At 38.2% G+C, this 16,383-nt stretch overlaps 1 protein-coding gene across 3 annotated transcripts in view; it reads right to left on the bottom strand.

Annotated features, from left to right (window-relative positions):
- LOC113965580 (hyaluronidase PH-20-like) overlaps nt 1-16,383 on the bottom strand; it is a 39,170-nt gene that overhangs the window by 2,399 nt on the left and 20,388 nt on the right. For 2 of the 3 annotated variants that reach the window (XM_027679184.1, XM_027679185.1), the window contains exons 2-3: nt 3,295-4,485; nt 1,745-1,834 (exon numbers count right to left, since the gene is read on the bottom strand). In XM_027679184.1, coding sequence (XP_027534985.1) covers nt 1,745-1,834; nt 3,295-4,263 — 1,059 coding nt within the window. In that variant the 5' untranslated portion in view covers nt 4,264-4,485. Of the gene's footprint in view, nt 1-1,744; nt 1,835-3,294; nt 4,486-16,383 lie in introns of those variants that run through there. The other variant, XM_027679186.1, reaches the window with a different exon arrangement.

Here is a 16,383-nt window from a genome sequence, read left to right as displayed (position 1 = left end):
ATGACAGTACCATAGTGTATATCTATAATTGTTTCTCCTGAGGTTTTGATAATAGCTATAACTGGTTATTGGAAGCAAGTTTATCTGAGAAGCTGTTATAAAATTCAAGGATCACAGCAAATTTATGTTGCGTAGTTGCTAGAGATGTTACAAAAAGCACGTATGTCAGAAAGCAGACAACTTTAAGCTTTCATTTTATCTCTATATTTCATGTAGTTTTTTGAATCAGATGCATTTAAAGAAGTTTCATGAAGGGTTGAAGTTCCTTTTAATGTCTTGAATAGTTCAAAGGGATCCAGTGAAAAAACCTCACTTCTTCAGCCTGAACAAATATTTTTTCTCTCAAGTCATCTCTGTGAGACTCTTCAGCTTTCCTCTGGCCTGAATAGCTAGGCTGCAGGGTAGGGAGCTTTCATGGCATTTTGGAATTGAAAGAATTTTGGTTGGATGATCAAACTGAACGTATACTGAGAGAATACTAAGAGATCATTCTAACTGATTATGAAATTGGCATATATTCTGTGTATGCTTAGCACAGTTTAATAACGAGAGGTTTTGGGAACTCTTTCTTTGTTTCTGCCACTGTGCCTCCTTAGGGTGTTTGCCCAATAGATTCAGATAATGTCTATATGCATGGAGATAACTTTGGTGAATCTGAGGTATATGTAGGTTTTTTTGTTTTTCTTTTAGGTATATATAAAAGCACAAGAAATTTTGGTTGATGCAGAAGTACAATAATATTTCATTTCTGAAGGGCTAGTTAATGTGAAAGCTGTAAAAAAACAGATGCAATTAGTGCACAAATGCATAGTCTGACTGGGCTGTGGAAAGTTCATTTTACAGGAATCTCAAAATTCAGGTAATAAAACTTGCTGTTTATCTATGTTCTGATATTGGGATAATGGGCAAAAAAGTTCTAGGTGCAACCTGATATCCTTTCTCAGGGGCAGGCACATACAAAAAAGTCAAAGTGGAATGCTTTGGTGAATAAGATTCTTACAGAGCTGTGGAGGTTTATTTGGCCATGCTTTCTGTAACAGGAGGTGTGGCAGGGCTGAAGAGTTTCAGGTCTTTGCACGCAAAGGACTTAATACTAGAGTCTTCCCAGTTCATTATATCTAACTTGCCTGGTTATGAATGAACTAGCTAGAAAGATTTTTGAAATATCCTTGTAACAGTGTTTCTCAAACTATGTATTTCCCCTTCCTAAAATAACCTAGAGGTTTTTTCCTCTTCTGACTCAGATCTTTCATACAATTAAATGAAGTAGTACTTACAACACAGAACAGGCTAGGGCTGAAATTTTACGGACTGACTCCTCCTAGCGCTCTAAATATTATTACCAAGTGCACCTCTTCAAAAAGCAGAAGGGTCTTCTAAAAATTGTTCTGGGCAAACACAAGTAATTTTTTCTTTATCTCATGACTGGAATGTAAAGAAGATATAGCAATTCTTTACTTACATTAATGAAACAAGTGCTAACTTGCCTACAGTTATGATAGTTTGTCCAGTTACTCAGGGCCAACAGCACTGATACTTTGAAAGATTGAACTCTTGTTCTGTGTAGTGAATGATGATCTTCATAAGCCTCAGATGTACTTGGGTTTTGACTATAGAAAGCTGCTGGCAATATGGAATCATAATTTTAAAAGTAGAAGATATGATGTAAGTAATCATAATGCTTTATTATCCTCTTCACTTTATTGCTCCTTAAAATTTTCATGTAATAATTGATCTGGCATACCTTATTTTGTGTTAAATTCATATCACCCCAGATCACAATTCCAGAAGCACCCAGTGCAGCAGATTCTCCAATGGTATTCACCAGGTCATCCTGAGGGAAAATGTGCAAAGAATCATCCTAATGTAAGTAATCTATAACACAAGGGCAAAAGGTATAATGCATATAGAAATTGCATATCCAAAATGACTGTTTTGAAGACAGCAAGCAATTATACATGGTGCAAATGTTTTACTCTCAACTGCACAATTTTATTCTGGGATTGAATTGCACAGGTGATGCCAGAAAATGTTGCCAACTATATCCAATTTATATATGTCATCTGTTAGAAAAACAAGGCTGTAAAACTGAGCCAGTGATTAGGCATATGACATACACTCCTCCAACCATTCTAAGGTTTATTTTGCTGCATTGCCTCCTGACTGCTCAAAGTTGGTAGCAACGGGTTTCAGTAATGTTGTGGGAAGAAGATGTGGAAAACACAGCTTTTTTTTTTCTTTAAACTTAATTCCAGTTACCAGGAAGTGCTAAAACAGAAAAGTAGCAAGAGAAAGAGCTTTCACCAGCAAGAATCTCTCTTCTCCAGAGAATGGCTCTGGCCTTTTGCAGATATTGATCAGGGAAATTTGATTCTGTTCAGTTCTCCTTTTAGGGTCAGCTATTAACACGGTCCTAGCAAAATGTTGAAGCCTATCTGAATGGGATATGGTAATGAAAAGAACAATATAAAAACAACTTATTATGGGGGGACAACACTAGAAAAGGATTAATGTAAAGATTATAGGAATTAAATTATTAAGTAGGATCCCAGCAGGGCCTCTGACATTACCCCTTGCTCCCTGAAGGTGTACACAGAGCTGGGGGGAATGCCTGATGATGATCTATCGAGAATATGAAACGACCCCAGCTACAATGCCATCAGCAGAACCACAGCCTCTAACTTCCCCTTCCTCATGTCCTGGAACACCAGGAAGAGGTTCCCCAGATCGATGGTATCTCTGATGGGGTGGGTGTCTATAAAAAGGGAAAAGTATAGCCAGAACTGCAATAAGATGATTGGATCTTAATCAGAGCCTAACCTTAACTAACCCATGAGATGCTGAAATTCCATTTAGAAAGCTATCGAAGACAGAATTTTCTAACTAGCTTTTAAACACTTTTTAGGGAAAGAAAGACTCCATTTTATTGTATTTTTTTCTTATAACCTAAAATGCAGGCATTAGATCAGCCCAGTTTTAGTAATTCTCTTTGGAAGAGGTTACCCATATTTCTTTCCTCTGACTTAATGTACTAAATATGCTTTCTAGCTTTGTAATATTTTGTTAGATGTAAGGACAACTCAGAGAATAAAACACTGTTTGATAAATATGAGACAGGTTTGAAAATAGACCTCAGTGTTCTGATTGATCAAATTTCTTTGAAGGATGAATTTAATTTTTTATATAAAATTGCACACCTTTTTCTGATACAATTTAGCATATTTGCTAAATAGCTGTCACCTGGTAATTTCTTTCCACATAAATTTGAAATATTTAGGGTCTAGCTTCACTCACCTCAGAGAGATATTCCTCATAGACATCTGTGAATACTGGACGTGTATATACAAAAACTGGAAGGGGATGAGTAGAATTAGAGACATAGGAAGTTCTAATGGCTTCTTGAACTCTGTTGCGAACAAAGAGCTGGGCATTTCTGGAGGATCTTAAAGCTGTCTCTAGATAGACAGATGGATAAAGTGCTGTGCTTTTCTTCCATAACCAATTAAGCTCATTATTTCTTTCTATTTCAATATCTAAACAGGCTCCTGTATAATTATATGGGTTTTGTTTGTAATCATAGTTATAACAGTCTGGATAAAGGTAATATCCCCACAGACGATTTGGCTTCATTTCTATGCCCAGCTTCAAAGTTTCCAACATGAATGATTTTGCTGCAGCTTCAAATTCCATTTTAGCTATAGTTCTGGCTTCAGCTTCAGATAGACTGAGGTCTCTCTGCTGAACCAGTTCAATCGATTCCTGTCTATAAATGTCTTTTGATCCCCAGTTCCTTATCCACACGGGTCTCCAGTTTTCCCAGTCAATGACAGCCAATCCAAGCTGTTCATCTGAAGGAATGTAGAACTGGATGTCCTCTTTGACTTTTCTTAAATGATTCTCCAGCAGTGAGAGTTGAGGAAGTCCTCCATTGAATGCCTCTCCTGTGACTTCATTTTTGTAAGGGTAGTAGCCAAGCCTGTCTGGATAGAAAAGTGTGATGTTTTGCCCGATGGATGTCTTCAGTGTGCTTCCAATGAGAGGAAAAAAATTCATGTCCAGCTGCACTCCAGTCTTTTCAGTACAAAGTTCTGTAGGAGCATTCCAGATAGAAAGAAAAGGTGAATTAGGAACAAGTGGACGAGCTCTTATGGTCACAGATGAGCAGCAAGAAGCTAGAAGAGCGGTGAACACCACACCCGATACTACGGGATACATATGGGTAACACAGATGCCAAAGCTTTGTATTTGTCTTAGAGTTTCCATTGTAGCATGTGCAGTGACATTAGGTTCTTGTGATTAGACAAAAATTAAATGCTCTCTGGGTGTTCAGAAGGTTGGTAGTCTGTCAAAAGCCTTACCGTACAATATATTTCTTCAGATTAATACCAATTAAGCAATATTCTTTAGGTATAAAATAGGGGTGTCCTTTTTACAGTGCTCTCTGTCATTTCAGGCTGCAGGAAACTTCTCAACAATTTCTGAGACCTAATGCAGAAAAGGGGGCAAATGTAAATAAAGTAAGAAATTATACATATTTCATTTCTAACCATGAAACAAATACCATTTGTGATTTTGAATATATTGTAATGTTTGAATATAATTCCCTTTTGAAGGAGAAGAACAATGTACAATCATAGGGGAATAAACTGTATGTATATAAAACTGTAGATATAAAACTGACAGTGGAATAGTATTCAGTGACTCATGGATCAGAGTGAGTGTGCTTGGAAGTAGTCCTGATTGTGCCAATTACTGATATCTGTAAACATGAGCAGTTTCACAATGGCTTCTCTTAATCAGCAATAATGTATATGTAGTATTTCTCACCTACCTCAAAATAAAATTCTAGCTTTTAAATTTGTTAATTTTACAGAGCACTTAAGGGAAGATATAACACAAAATTGAAACCTGGACTGTTTTACACTTACTAAAAACAAATCCGTATATACTCATTTAAATCAATGAGGTAACTGAAATATTGTAGGCACTTTATCTTCTGTCCAGAGCTCTTTTAAACAGGCTCAAAAACCTATGGTAAGTCTTGGTATATAGTCATCTGTGTGTTCAGGCCATTTGAGATGTAAGATTAAGTGACCTCAAGTCAAAGTCTTCCCGGTTCATTAGGAAAGCTGAGACTGTCAGTACACCCACAGTGAGCAGTCACATTTAATTTCATTCAAAAACATGTTAGTGGTGGTAGCCATAGTACAGTCATCAACTTTTACATAGTAGCCCAGAAGCTAAAGCATTCCTTTGTGCAGGAACTCCTGAATCCACTTACCTTTTGATTTTGAAATTGTTCAAACCTGAATGTCACTTTCTGTAGAGGCCTCATGATGAAGCTGTAGAGTATGTAAGGATTATGTGAGTGTGCGTGGAAATATAGGAGTCACCATGAAGAGGCCCCAGGGTGGCTGACAGTGCAAAATCTCTGAGGACAAATTAAAAACAAAGCAAAGAAGATTTTGCTCTGTATTTATTGAATTCAGCTAGGAGCAGAAACTGCAAACCTTGGTATAGAAGCAGTGAGTGGACTGAAATCTAAAAATTCATACAGATATTTTATCATTCCACAGCTGCCAATGTGATAACTAAAGAAATCCTGCCAAGAATCAGTTTCATAAGCTAGACTTAGATCATAGATCCGATCACCAGGAAAGAAGGTATGGCTCTGTTCATTTAAATTGCTCCAAGAACAATACCTCATTTGCATGGGATCAGCTTGACGAGACTTGTAGAAAACAGTGCTGGATGTACTACTCAGAGGTGACAGCAGAAGAAATACATCTTTCCTTTGAGCTAATCAATTTTGTCTCTCTCAGCCTCTCCTCCTATGACAAATACTATAATCCCTTATTCATCTATGTAGCAATTTGCTGGACTTGTTCCAGTATGCCCATTGCTTTATTGTACTGAGAAGCCCAGGAGTGCACATAACACTGCAGGTGTGGCATTACCAGTTCTAAATAGATGGGAATAAACACTACACTACATTACTTGACCTGTTGGTGGCAGATACTCTTATTAAATGTCATCTAGGAGGCTCTTGGTCTTCATTGCTGCAAAGATGCATTGCTCACCCTCTAAATGGCAGCATGATTCTCTGGTATATCAGCCATTCCTCTCAAGTTTGGATTGTTTGCAAAATTGCCAAGGGAGCACTCTGCCCCATTGTTCAGCTAATTAATCAAGACGTTAAATAGTATTGGAGCCAGTATGAACCCTTGGTGTACATTACAGGGAACAGGCTTCCAGCTGGACTTGGATGGGCCTCCAGCTGGACCTCCTAGTACTGATCACAACCCTTTGAGCCTGACAGTTCAGCCAGTTTTCAGTTTCACTGTCCATTTATGTAGCTTGTATTTAATCAGTAAGAATGTTACAGGAGACAGTGTTGAAAGACTTGCCAAAACCAAGATCAATAAGTTCTCTCTTGTGCTCTCTGCCAGTGCTCTCCTCTTATCCACCAAGCCCGTCATCTCTTTGTAGAGGGCTGTCAGGTTTGGCAGGCATAATCTGCTCTTTATTAATACATGCTGACTACTTCCAATCACATTCTTGTCCCTAACATCTGTAGATGTTTTCCAGAATTATTTGCTCTCTCAACCTCCCAGGGATTGAGGTGAGGCTGGTCTGACCAGCCTATAGTTCCTTGGACCTCCTTTTTTAACCTTTTTTAAGACATTTACTTTCTTTCAGTTCTTGGAACCTCCCCCAATCACTGTGACCTTTCCAAGATTATCAAGAGTGACCTTACAATGACATCAGCAGCTTCTTCAGCACATACAACTCCTTGTGGGCACAAGGAGTACTGTTGTGTTCCATCGACTTGTATGTCCAGTTTGTTTAAATGTTCCCTAACCTGAGCCTCCTAAATGGAAGGTACATCTTCCTTCCTCCCATGTAAGTCTTTCCCATTGGGTCTAGATTCCTAAAGGCCAGTCTTTCCACTAAAGATTGAGATGGAAAAGCCATTGAGTACCTCTACCTCTTCCTTGTCCTTTGCACTGGATCTCCTGCCTGCCTCATTCAGCACTAGGCCCCTGCTTTCCCTTGTCTTCTGTTGTTCATAGACCTGTAGAAGCCCTTTATGTTGCCCTTCACATGTCTTGCCAGAATCAACTCCAAATTGGCTTTGGCTTTCTTAACCCCAACCCAACACCTCAGACAGTGTCTCTTGTTCACTTGTCCCTGCTTCCACCTCATGTGTGCTTCCTTTTTGTGGCAAAGTTTTGTCAGGAGCTCCTCCTGACATTGCTTGATTTCCTCTATGTGGAGATTTTTGAGCTTGGAAAAGCTGACTCATGAAAATCATTTAGATCCTGGACACTTCTCTCCAGGGCTGTCTCCCATGGAATTCTTCCAAGCTGATGCCTCAAGATGCCAAAGTGCACTTTCCTGAAGGAGTGGTTATGATCTTGCCATTTGCCTTGTTCCCTCTTTTCAGGATCCTGAACTCTATCTCATAGTCACTACAGCCATGACTGTCCCCAGCCTTCACCTTCCCTGTTTGTAAATGTGAGGTCCAACAGAGTATCTCCCCTTGCTGGCTCCTGCATTATCCCACGTGAAATTTCCTGAAATGGTACAGACTGAGACTTTGAGGACTTAAAGAATTCCGTACAGTAATTCTGAAGAAATATATTTTATATTTATGCAAATACAGCTTATTCAAATGAAATAAAATTATCATACATAAACAGCTTATACAAACTGACGTTTGCCAGGACAACGATCCTTTATGTAATTGGTTTTGTCATTACAAAGTGAGATCACCTCAGAGAGGAGCTGTAGTAGTTCAGCTCTTACTGTGCCTCTGGCTTTGATTATAAAAGACTTTTTCCCCCATTGAAGTCAGAAACCTACAGGACCGGGACACAAACTGTATTATTAGTTCCTGTAAGTTTTTTTTTTTTTAATAAGTGGATTTCAGTAAAAGACTGAGTTGATGTAAAGGAAAAGAGGAAAGCATTGTTTTAAATACTATATTTACTAGTTTAAATTCATTTATTATTGGCTAATCTTGCAAAGTTTGATTTAACTGATTGTTGGGAAATGGTTTTCCTCCAAATCTTGCTCTAATGTGCTCTACTGGGTATGAGTTAATAGGTTATTTTATGTGATAGTTTCTGGTTAAGAGGATTGCCTTTGACCCAGCCTAATAATGACAGCTCTGATAAATGTTTCTCTCTTCAGCCTCCTTGAATGTCTGTTTAAGTGAGCTGAGTCATAAAGCTGCCCTTGTCTTTGTCAAAAAGTCAATATCTTTACAAAATATTAACACTAATTGCTCAGGGGCTACCTGACTAGAAGTAGATGCTGATGGATCTAAGTGCCCTTAGTCTATGGAAATAGCTTCTGCTTTAGATTTTCCCAGATCTGGCATTTGTAAAGGTTGAGTATTAGAGGAAATCATATTAATTTTCTTGGTTTAATTATTCCATCATTTTTTCACAGCATAAACGGAACCACAGAAACATACAACTGAAATTCAAGTGTGCTCCTGTGTTTTTGGTAACCACAGAATCATAGATCTGGGCCATACCATGTATTCCTGGAAAAAAAAAAAAGCTTCACTTGACCAAAGACAGCTAGAAAATAAAAGGGAGAGGAGTACTATACATCCCCTTGAATGTCACACAAATGGATGTTGTGTGTTGCACCACAACTGGATGGTGTATCTCATCAAAAGTCATTTTTTATGCTGTTGGGCTGTTCAAAAAGTTCCAGTTCAAAAAGTGTCAGTAAACATTAGAGGAATCCAGCTTTGTGTTTTTTATTAAAATTAGGCGTGAAAGTCCACATTTAGCCTTGAAATAATTAGACATTGCTTAGTCAAGTCAGATCTGCTAACCTAAACTTAAACCAATAAGCACAACCAGTATCTGACATTCTTGTGTTAATAGTATTAATTACACCTACCAAATTTCAAGCAAAAGTACATAAAATCTTGCACTTTGCCTGTTTTAACTTGAACATATGAAAGCAAAGGTTCATATGAACATATGAACAACAGCATGTAAGAACACTTCTAAGGCTGAGATCATCAATGTAATTATCATTTTAGGTGGTAGTTCTCAAGTGTTTATTAACTGTTTCTTGCATTTCAAACAATGTGTGTGCTGTTATCTGTTAATTAGTGACATAATAACAAAAAAATTGTGATGTGAAAATTGGCTGGTCTTTTCCCTGTGCCAAAGAAACTATAGATACAGAAGTCTGCAGGTAGAACTGCAGTTTTTGATGGGGCAGAAGAATCTAGGTCTTTCATGTAAGTTTTTAAATCCCTGTGAAGCTGTGATGTAAGATGTGTAGTCAAATATGCAGGTGGGACCAGAATATTGAGGATTTAGTCCCTATTCTTTTGTTTTCATATAAACACTAGCTATCTTAGTGTAGAAATATCTCCTGACATTACAGACAAAATACAGTACTAGACAGTGTACCTTTATAAGTTCTTGGGACAAATTGCTTTCTGTCTTCATTTATCTGAAGGTTAGAAAAATATAAACATGTAAAAAGATGTCTAAAGACTCAACTCCTGCTTCTGTGAAGATATTAACACTGATTAAGTCTCAAGGAGAAATAGAACAGACTCCTAAGGAGCAGAGGAACAGACTAAGGATACATCAAATTAAATGTTAACATGTTTAAACTTGGAACCCAAAGCAGAATCCAAAGTTTTTCTTTTTAAAGAAAAAGGTACCAGCAATATTGATACAGCCATACACTTAGTTTCTCTGTATGGCATCAAAGCAGCACACACTGCTAGGGAAGACCTGCCTAAGGTCAACATTTGTGTTTTTCGTAAATCAGTGCAAAATATTTAAGGTGACTGATAAATCTCTCCTGCTCTGTATTTGGGTGCCCCAGGTGGTGCTATTGTGAGAAATTACCCCATTCACTTCCATTCTGTTCTGGAGGGGTCTTTTTTCTGGTTGAAGGGAACAGTATCACTGTTGGAACTTCAAATTAAAACCTCCTGCTATTTTAGAGGTACATGTTCTGGGCTAGAGACTGTTTGTGACAAGCAGGTGTTGGAGTCATGAAGGAGCCACAGAAGAAAGGGAAGAGTAACATTGCAGTTATATTGCAATCCCCACTTGTATCATTTTGGCATTTCTTAAAGAGAAGGCAATGATTCTCAATTAACCAAAACACACGTGGGTGTTGTGATCATAACATTAACATTTGTGAGAAATAGGAAGCTCCACAGAAAGCATATCCACCCCTGTCTGTGCTGCACAGCTGATGGCAGTTTTGACCTGTGAAGAGTGGTCTTTGCATAGTAGGATGTAGCCTCATTGTTACAAATGCATTAAGCTGCACTTGTCTGTAAAGTCAGAATTTGGTGAGCACCAATCTTGACAGTGGTTTTAAAAGTCCACCCTCATTTCAGCCTAATCTTCTCAGTTGGCCGAAGGCAACTGTTAATGAGGCCATGTAATGAATTGGTTAGGTTGAAAACGTCTCAGTCAAAATATAAGAGAGGAAGGAGTTTTTTATGACTAAGTACATGAACCAGCAAAACTGGCTAGTTTAGCCAGCATGTCTGATTTAAGACTGCTTGTCAAACTACAACCCAGTCCTGTGGGCTGTTCTTATCATCAAGAACTGCCAAACCATCCCTTTCATCATTGCTTACTCCCATTCATTATTTCTGAGCACAGGGCAATGAGTGCATGAGGACCTGAAGCCTAAAAAAAACTCCAAACAAATTTCATTGCCAACATTTCTGACTGTTGTCTGTGGAAGAACTCAAAATGTGCCAATGATGTAGAGGTCAAGAATTGAGGATCCAGGTTGTAGACAAGCCCCCATAAAAATGTGTATGCAAAAGATTTAGTCACACTACTTTTTAATTATTTAAATAAGTTAAATATATGTTTTTAACTCATTTTATTTAAATGAGTTAGACTATATGTTTTTGCTAATATGCCCCAATTACTTTCATAGTCTTATGATGATTACTGCAGTGTTCCATGACTAGTTTCTTGAATTAGGAAAATCTCTATCCTTCTCATTCTCTTTTCTTTTCTCTTGCAAGTTCTAATTCTCAATTTTATAAAAATTCTCAATTTTATAAAAGTTCTTAATATCCTAACAGCCTGTTTATTGATGTTGTAATTTGTTTTTTAGCAAGTTAGCCAAATAAACTGTCTAGATACATTTCCAAGAGTATTTGGAAAAATTTCGTTTCCTGTGTTATGTGTAACTAAGTTTGGCAGAACTCAGATTCTGTAATGACAGTTTCCAAAGCAGAGGAATCGGGGACAAGATAAAGAATCTGTCACATGTGACTTTGCAAAGTATTCTATCTTACTAAGGTTATTCTGCAAAATGTTCACCATCTGCTGAATCTCTAGTATTTTGTGACAAAACAAGTCCAAACATATTCTCCATAGCAAGAAATCATTACATTAATCATTACATTAATCTAGATAATTAATAAATTATCTACACTGTAGCAAAAGTAACTGTGCCTTTGGAAAAAGGGAGATTGCTCTGGAGAATGCCTGGGGAAGAGATCAGAATAGACTTTTGCTTAATCCTTGAATTTACTGCAGTATTAAAATTAACACAGCAGTCAGTTCTATATGTGAAACTGTTTCAGTCACAAAATTATGCCCTGCTTTTTAGAAAAAACAGAATCTTCAAGAAGGACGGTAGTGACGTTCCCTTTCAAAAGTAAGGGAGCAGATACACTTCTGGGGTAAATGAAACCTGAATGGATGAAATTGTTCCTGGATTTTCAGTAGCCACACTCCATGGAGTGTGTTGCTAGAGCAACAGGAGGTGAAGGTGGGGGGGAGTCCTCAAAGCAAATTATCCTTGGAAATAAATATGTATTATTAACCTCAGTACCAGCTTGTACATTAACATTTGTCTTCACAGTTGCAGTTTCAAGTTCTCTTTTGCAATACCTGAATGTTCTCTCTTTTTAATCTTCCTCTCCTGGGACTTTAATTCATTCCATATTCCTTTCTCGCACAGAATTATATATAAATAAATACAATCTGAGGAAAATATGATACTACAGTAAAGAAATAAACCTTGCCTCAAGAGTAATTTCTCTTTCCTACAGTGTCTCTTTTCACCTGCTGTTTCTTCACAGTCCTCACACAGCCTTTTGTTATTTTGATAAACCTACTAATACCGAGGAGCTGGTCTAATTGCCACCTATCCCTGGAGGTAAGTGGGAGAGATGGGAAAGCAGATGTAGAAGTCTCAAAACAAAAGCGAGTACAAAGCTATGCAGAACACTGGTGATTTATGAAGGAGACATTAGCATTATCGAGCATTGTTTTGGGAAGCTAGTGTGCAGAGAATTAACAGTTTCAACTGAAAAGAAGAAAGGAGCACAGCTGGGCCTGCCTGAGCAAGCACATTAGCATAACCCTTGGAGAAACCCTGAGGAAAAGGATTTAGAGGCGGGAGTTAAAAGCAGGGTCTCGTGGCTCTGAGCTGAGCAAACAGCGAGTTCTGTTTATTTGGACCTTAGAGCAGCGCTGCTTATGGTGGCAAAGCTAGTGTTGTCCCTGTGGACATACAGCTGGGACATCTGACCCCATCACCATGTCTGCTTCTAACTGAAACAACCTGCAAACCCTCACAAACTTTGGCTAAACAGCAAAGCTGAGAAACACAATGATGTCTACTGTTTTTAAGGTTAAAAGACCTTAACATCTGTCATGTTGAGAGAGTGAATTTGCACCACTTGCATGGGAGCTAGGACTTGGACAGCATGTGCCATTCAGGCCTGGCTCTCGCTGGCCATATCCTCACTCCCCTCCTGGGAGGCTTCAGTGGATGGCCATTGCCAGCTCACACCTGTATGGGACTGCCCAGCACGTGCTCCAATGCTTACAAGCAACTCTGACTCAAACCTCTTGCCTCAGATATTTTGTGGATTGTCTTGCTGGCCTGCGACTTCATGTAAAAAGTAACTATTACACTGCAACGTATCATTTACCGGAATTGAAAAGCTGAAAACATGCAGGTGTCTTTTGTTTCACCCCTGATTAGAAGTATTCGCTAGGGACAAGTAACTTCTTATTAAGCTTTCACAGGCATAAGTTTATTCCAGTAGACTCCTAAAGAAACAAAAATCCCTATTAGCCTACTCTTACCTGTAAAGGAAACGCTAAGAAAAATAGCCTAGACTAACAACCTAAATAGTTTGAAACAAGACTTACTTAAAACAAGATTGTTTTAACAATTTTGTTTATCTGGAGAGATAGGTCTTACTCAGTACTTCCGCCAGCTACATATGTGCAGTTAATAAGTAATTTTGTGTGTGTGTAATAGTTCAATGAATCATTTGCATTGAAAAAAAGACTGCTGAGAGAGAAACAGGTGATAGTGTCAAACACAGCTCAGTGTGTATAATGCACAGGTAAAGTGGTTGTTACACCTCATGATGCCTGACAATCTTTCTGGAAAGTCCTACCAAAATTTAACTTCCCTGTCTGAGATTTGAATTTAAAAATAATAAAAATTTAAACAGCATAAAAATAATGTGCAGGTTAGTAACAAAGTGGTTGTTACACTTTATGATTCCTGACAATCTTTCTGGAAAATCCTACCAAACTTTACCTTCTCTCTCTGAGATTTGAATTTAAAAATAATAAAAATATAAACAGCATAAAAATAATCAGTAAATACTCACCTCCAGACAGGTCAGGTCTTGCTGGAATGAATGAACAGGTGAGTGGACAAAACAATTATCTTTGACTAGAAAGGCAGGGCTCTGGCCCAGCCAATTGGAATTTGTCATTTGTGAAAGCCTTAGCATAATTATAGGGTAGTTGATTAAAGGTGTCTCCTGACACAGCTGATTGCAGTAAGTAGTATAACAACACATTACCTGTTAGAGGTCTTGCACCATGTTCTATAGTTTACTGAACAAATTCTTTGAAAGAGTTCTTTTTTTCTACAATAAGAAGTACAGTTTGACTTAATTTTGTTTTTTGATATAGCAGTGACTTGTTCAATGGAGGTAATTTTTTTTTTCCTGGCTATACAGAGGTGGGGTGAGGGGAGCAAAACTGTGTTCTGCTTTGCCAGAGTGTAGAGTACCCCCAGGCAGTGGATCCATGCCGAGCGGAAAACAAGGTCGAAGGAAGAGATCCTGTGCTGGAGAGCAGATACCGAAGTTGCCAAGCTTGGAGATCACTGAGCTGAGTGCCACATTGACTCTCTGACTGCTCTCACAGAGATTTGGCCAGGACCACTGGAGCATCCTTAGTGGATGCTGATGCAGCATTTGTTAACACCCACATATAGATAATTAAAAAACCTTCCACTATTTGTTGTTAAACTGCTAGCTCTGATTATGCTCATACAGCACTTTGGGTTGAGGGCTTCGGACAGCAATGGAATGGCAGCAGTGCCATGGGTTAGAGCAGTTTTGAGCTGTGGACTCTCTGTTATACTTGCAATATGGCAATTTAAAAACTATTTTTCTTCTTCCCCAGCATAAAAACATTTTGTCTTTGGAATCAATTTCAGTGTCAAGATATTAATTTCTATATTGAAAGGGTTTTGTCATTTTAGAAGTCATATATCATGTTTGTGAAATATTTTTACTAAGTTTTTGGTACTTCTTGACATATCCTGCTTAAATGTATATAATGATAAACCCCCAAAATTAGAAAATAGTAAAAACATTCAGTTATCTAATTTTTTAAGGTCAGCTATAGAAAAATTATTTTAGATAATGATTTAGAAAAAAATTTTAAAATATCAGTTTATTCTAAAATTTTAAGAAAAATACTCTAAAGCCATTTGCTACACTGAAGAAGATGGAATAGAACTTTTCAAAACACATATTTTCGTTCCTCAGTAACATCCTACTATATGTTACACTTTTTTTACATAATAATTTTAAAACAATATTGTTTGTAAAGGTCTAGAAAAAATGAAAATAAAGTTTTGAAATTTTCAATGTCAATGCTAAAATATGTTTTTGTCTAGGTTGGATTCTTCTGCCTGCTTTTTTTTCATAGAAAATAGGCAGCCAGCTTCATGTGTCAGAAGAACAAGGAAAATAAGATAAACAGTAATTAGACTATGTAGGTCAAATTACTGCAGAGGGACTCAGGGTTGCCGTTGCTGTTTCAGTCCAAGTTGTGGACTACAAGACTTTTCCACTTCATGTGTAGCAGCAGCTTTCTTTACTGTAACATTGCATCTTTAAAATGCAGGATCCACTCCACAGAATTCTTACAGCCAGAATCCCATCTGGCATCTTTAGGACATTTTCGGTCTAGCATTCACTTCCTTACTCAAATAGGGATTTCCTCCCAGAATACACCAGCTCTTGCTGGCTGCAGTATTAAATAAAGAAGTGAAAAAATTCTCAACATTTGAATGAAGCATTACTGTACTTGGTGGAAGTGATGGGGAATAGAATAAAGCCAAGGAAGGATGAGGAGATACAGAAATGGATCTGCAGAAGTAGGAGAAACAAAAAGAAAAGAGGTGCAGAGAACAATGATCAAACCATTCTTCACACCTCATTAACCTACCAATTTGTCTCCTACTTCCAGCAATATACCCTCTGGCTTCTATCATCAAACTATGTCTTTCAAAACAAGATCTACAGTTACTGGTGTAGATGGTTCTCATCCCCACAACAAGCCCCACAGAGGGGTGGTCTGCAAATTATTCATTCCAGTACTCTTGGGCTTCTCTGTGGGCACTGCTCAGTGTAAGAACAGCCTCACTGCCTACTGAGGCTGCCAGCAACAGCATTAATTTTTGTTTGGGGTTTTATGATGTGGACATCTGTCCATTAGCAACTGGAGTAGAGCCACCAGTATCACGCCCCACAGCTGCCAGCCCATCAGCAGGCACTAACCATTTCCAGTTGCTACTGAATGAGCTGGATTCAGCCCAACAACCTGGTCCTAAACATTTCTGTGCTCCTCCAAATCATAAGTATGACTGTTGGGTGGCTCCTGATTTCACTTTGATATAACACAAATTGGAATGTGTTCCTGCTGGCAGTGGGGTAGCAGGAGAAGATGAAATAATAGAAGAGCCACAGCTGGCAGCTACTAATAGAGGAGATGTCTTCCCAGATGGGAAGAGAAGCTAGATATCTACAAATACCACACAGTCTATATCACTGAACACCACAAATAAAAAAATAGGATGCCTGATGTGCAAAGGCAGAGGTGGCCCAAAACTTCTAGGCAGTGTAAACAAAAATTGAACTTGGCTGACCCACGATTGAAGCATGGAGGAATTGATCCCATTATTAATGAGTGGCAAAAAATCAGCATTGTGATTTTGCCAAAATGGGTTGCAAGGCTAAGGGCACATGGTGGAGTGAAGAGAGGCAGGGGACTGAGCTGAAGATGTGTTCTCTCCCTTTCC

This window comes from Neopelma chrysocephalum, unplaced genomic scaffold (assembly GCF_003984885.1).
Source record: "Neopelma chrysocephalum unplaced genomic scaffold, ASM398488v2 Primary Assembly neopelma1_45, whole genome shotgun sequence".
Lineage (NCBI taxonomy): Eukaryota > Metazoa > Chordata > Aves > Passeriformes > Pipridae > Neopelma > Neopelma chrysocephalum.
The sequence above is the reverse complement of the archived record's forward strand: the minus strand, read 5'-3'. Positions and strand labels throughout refer to the sequence as shown.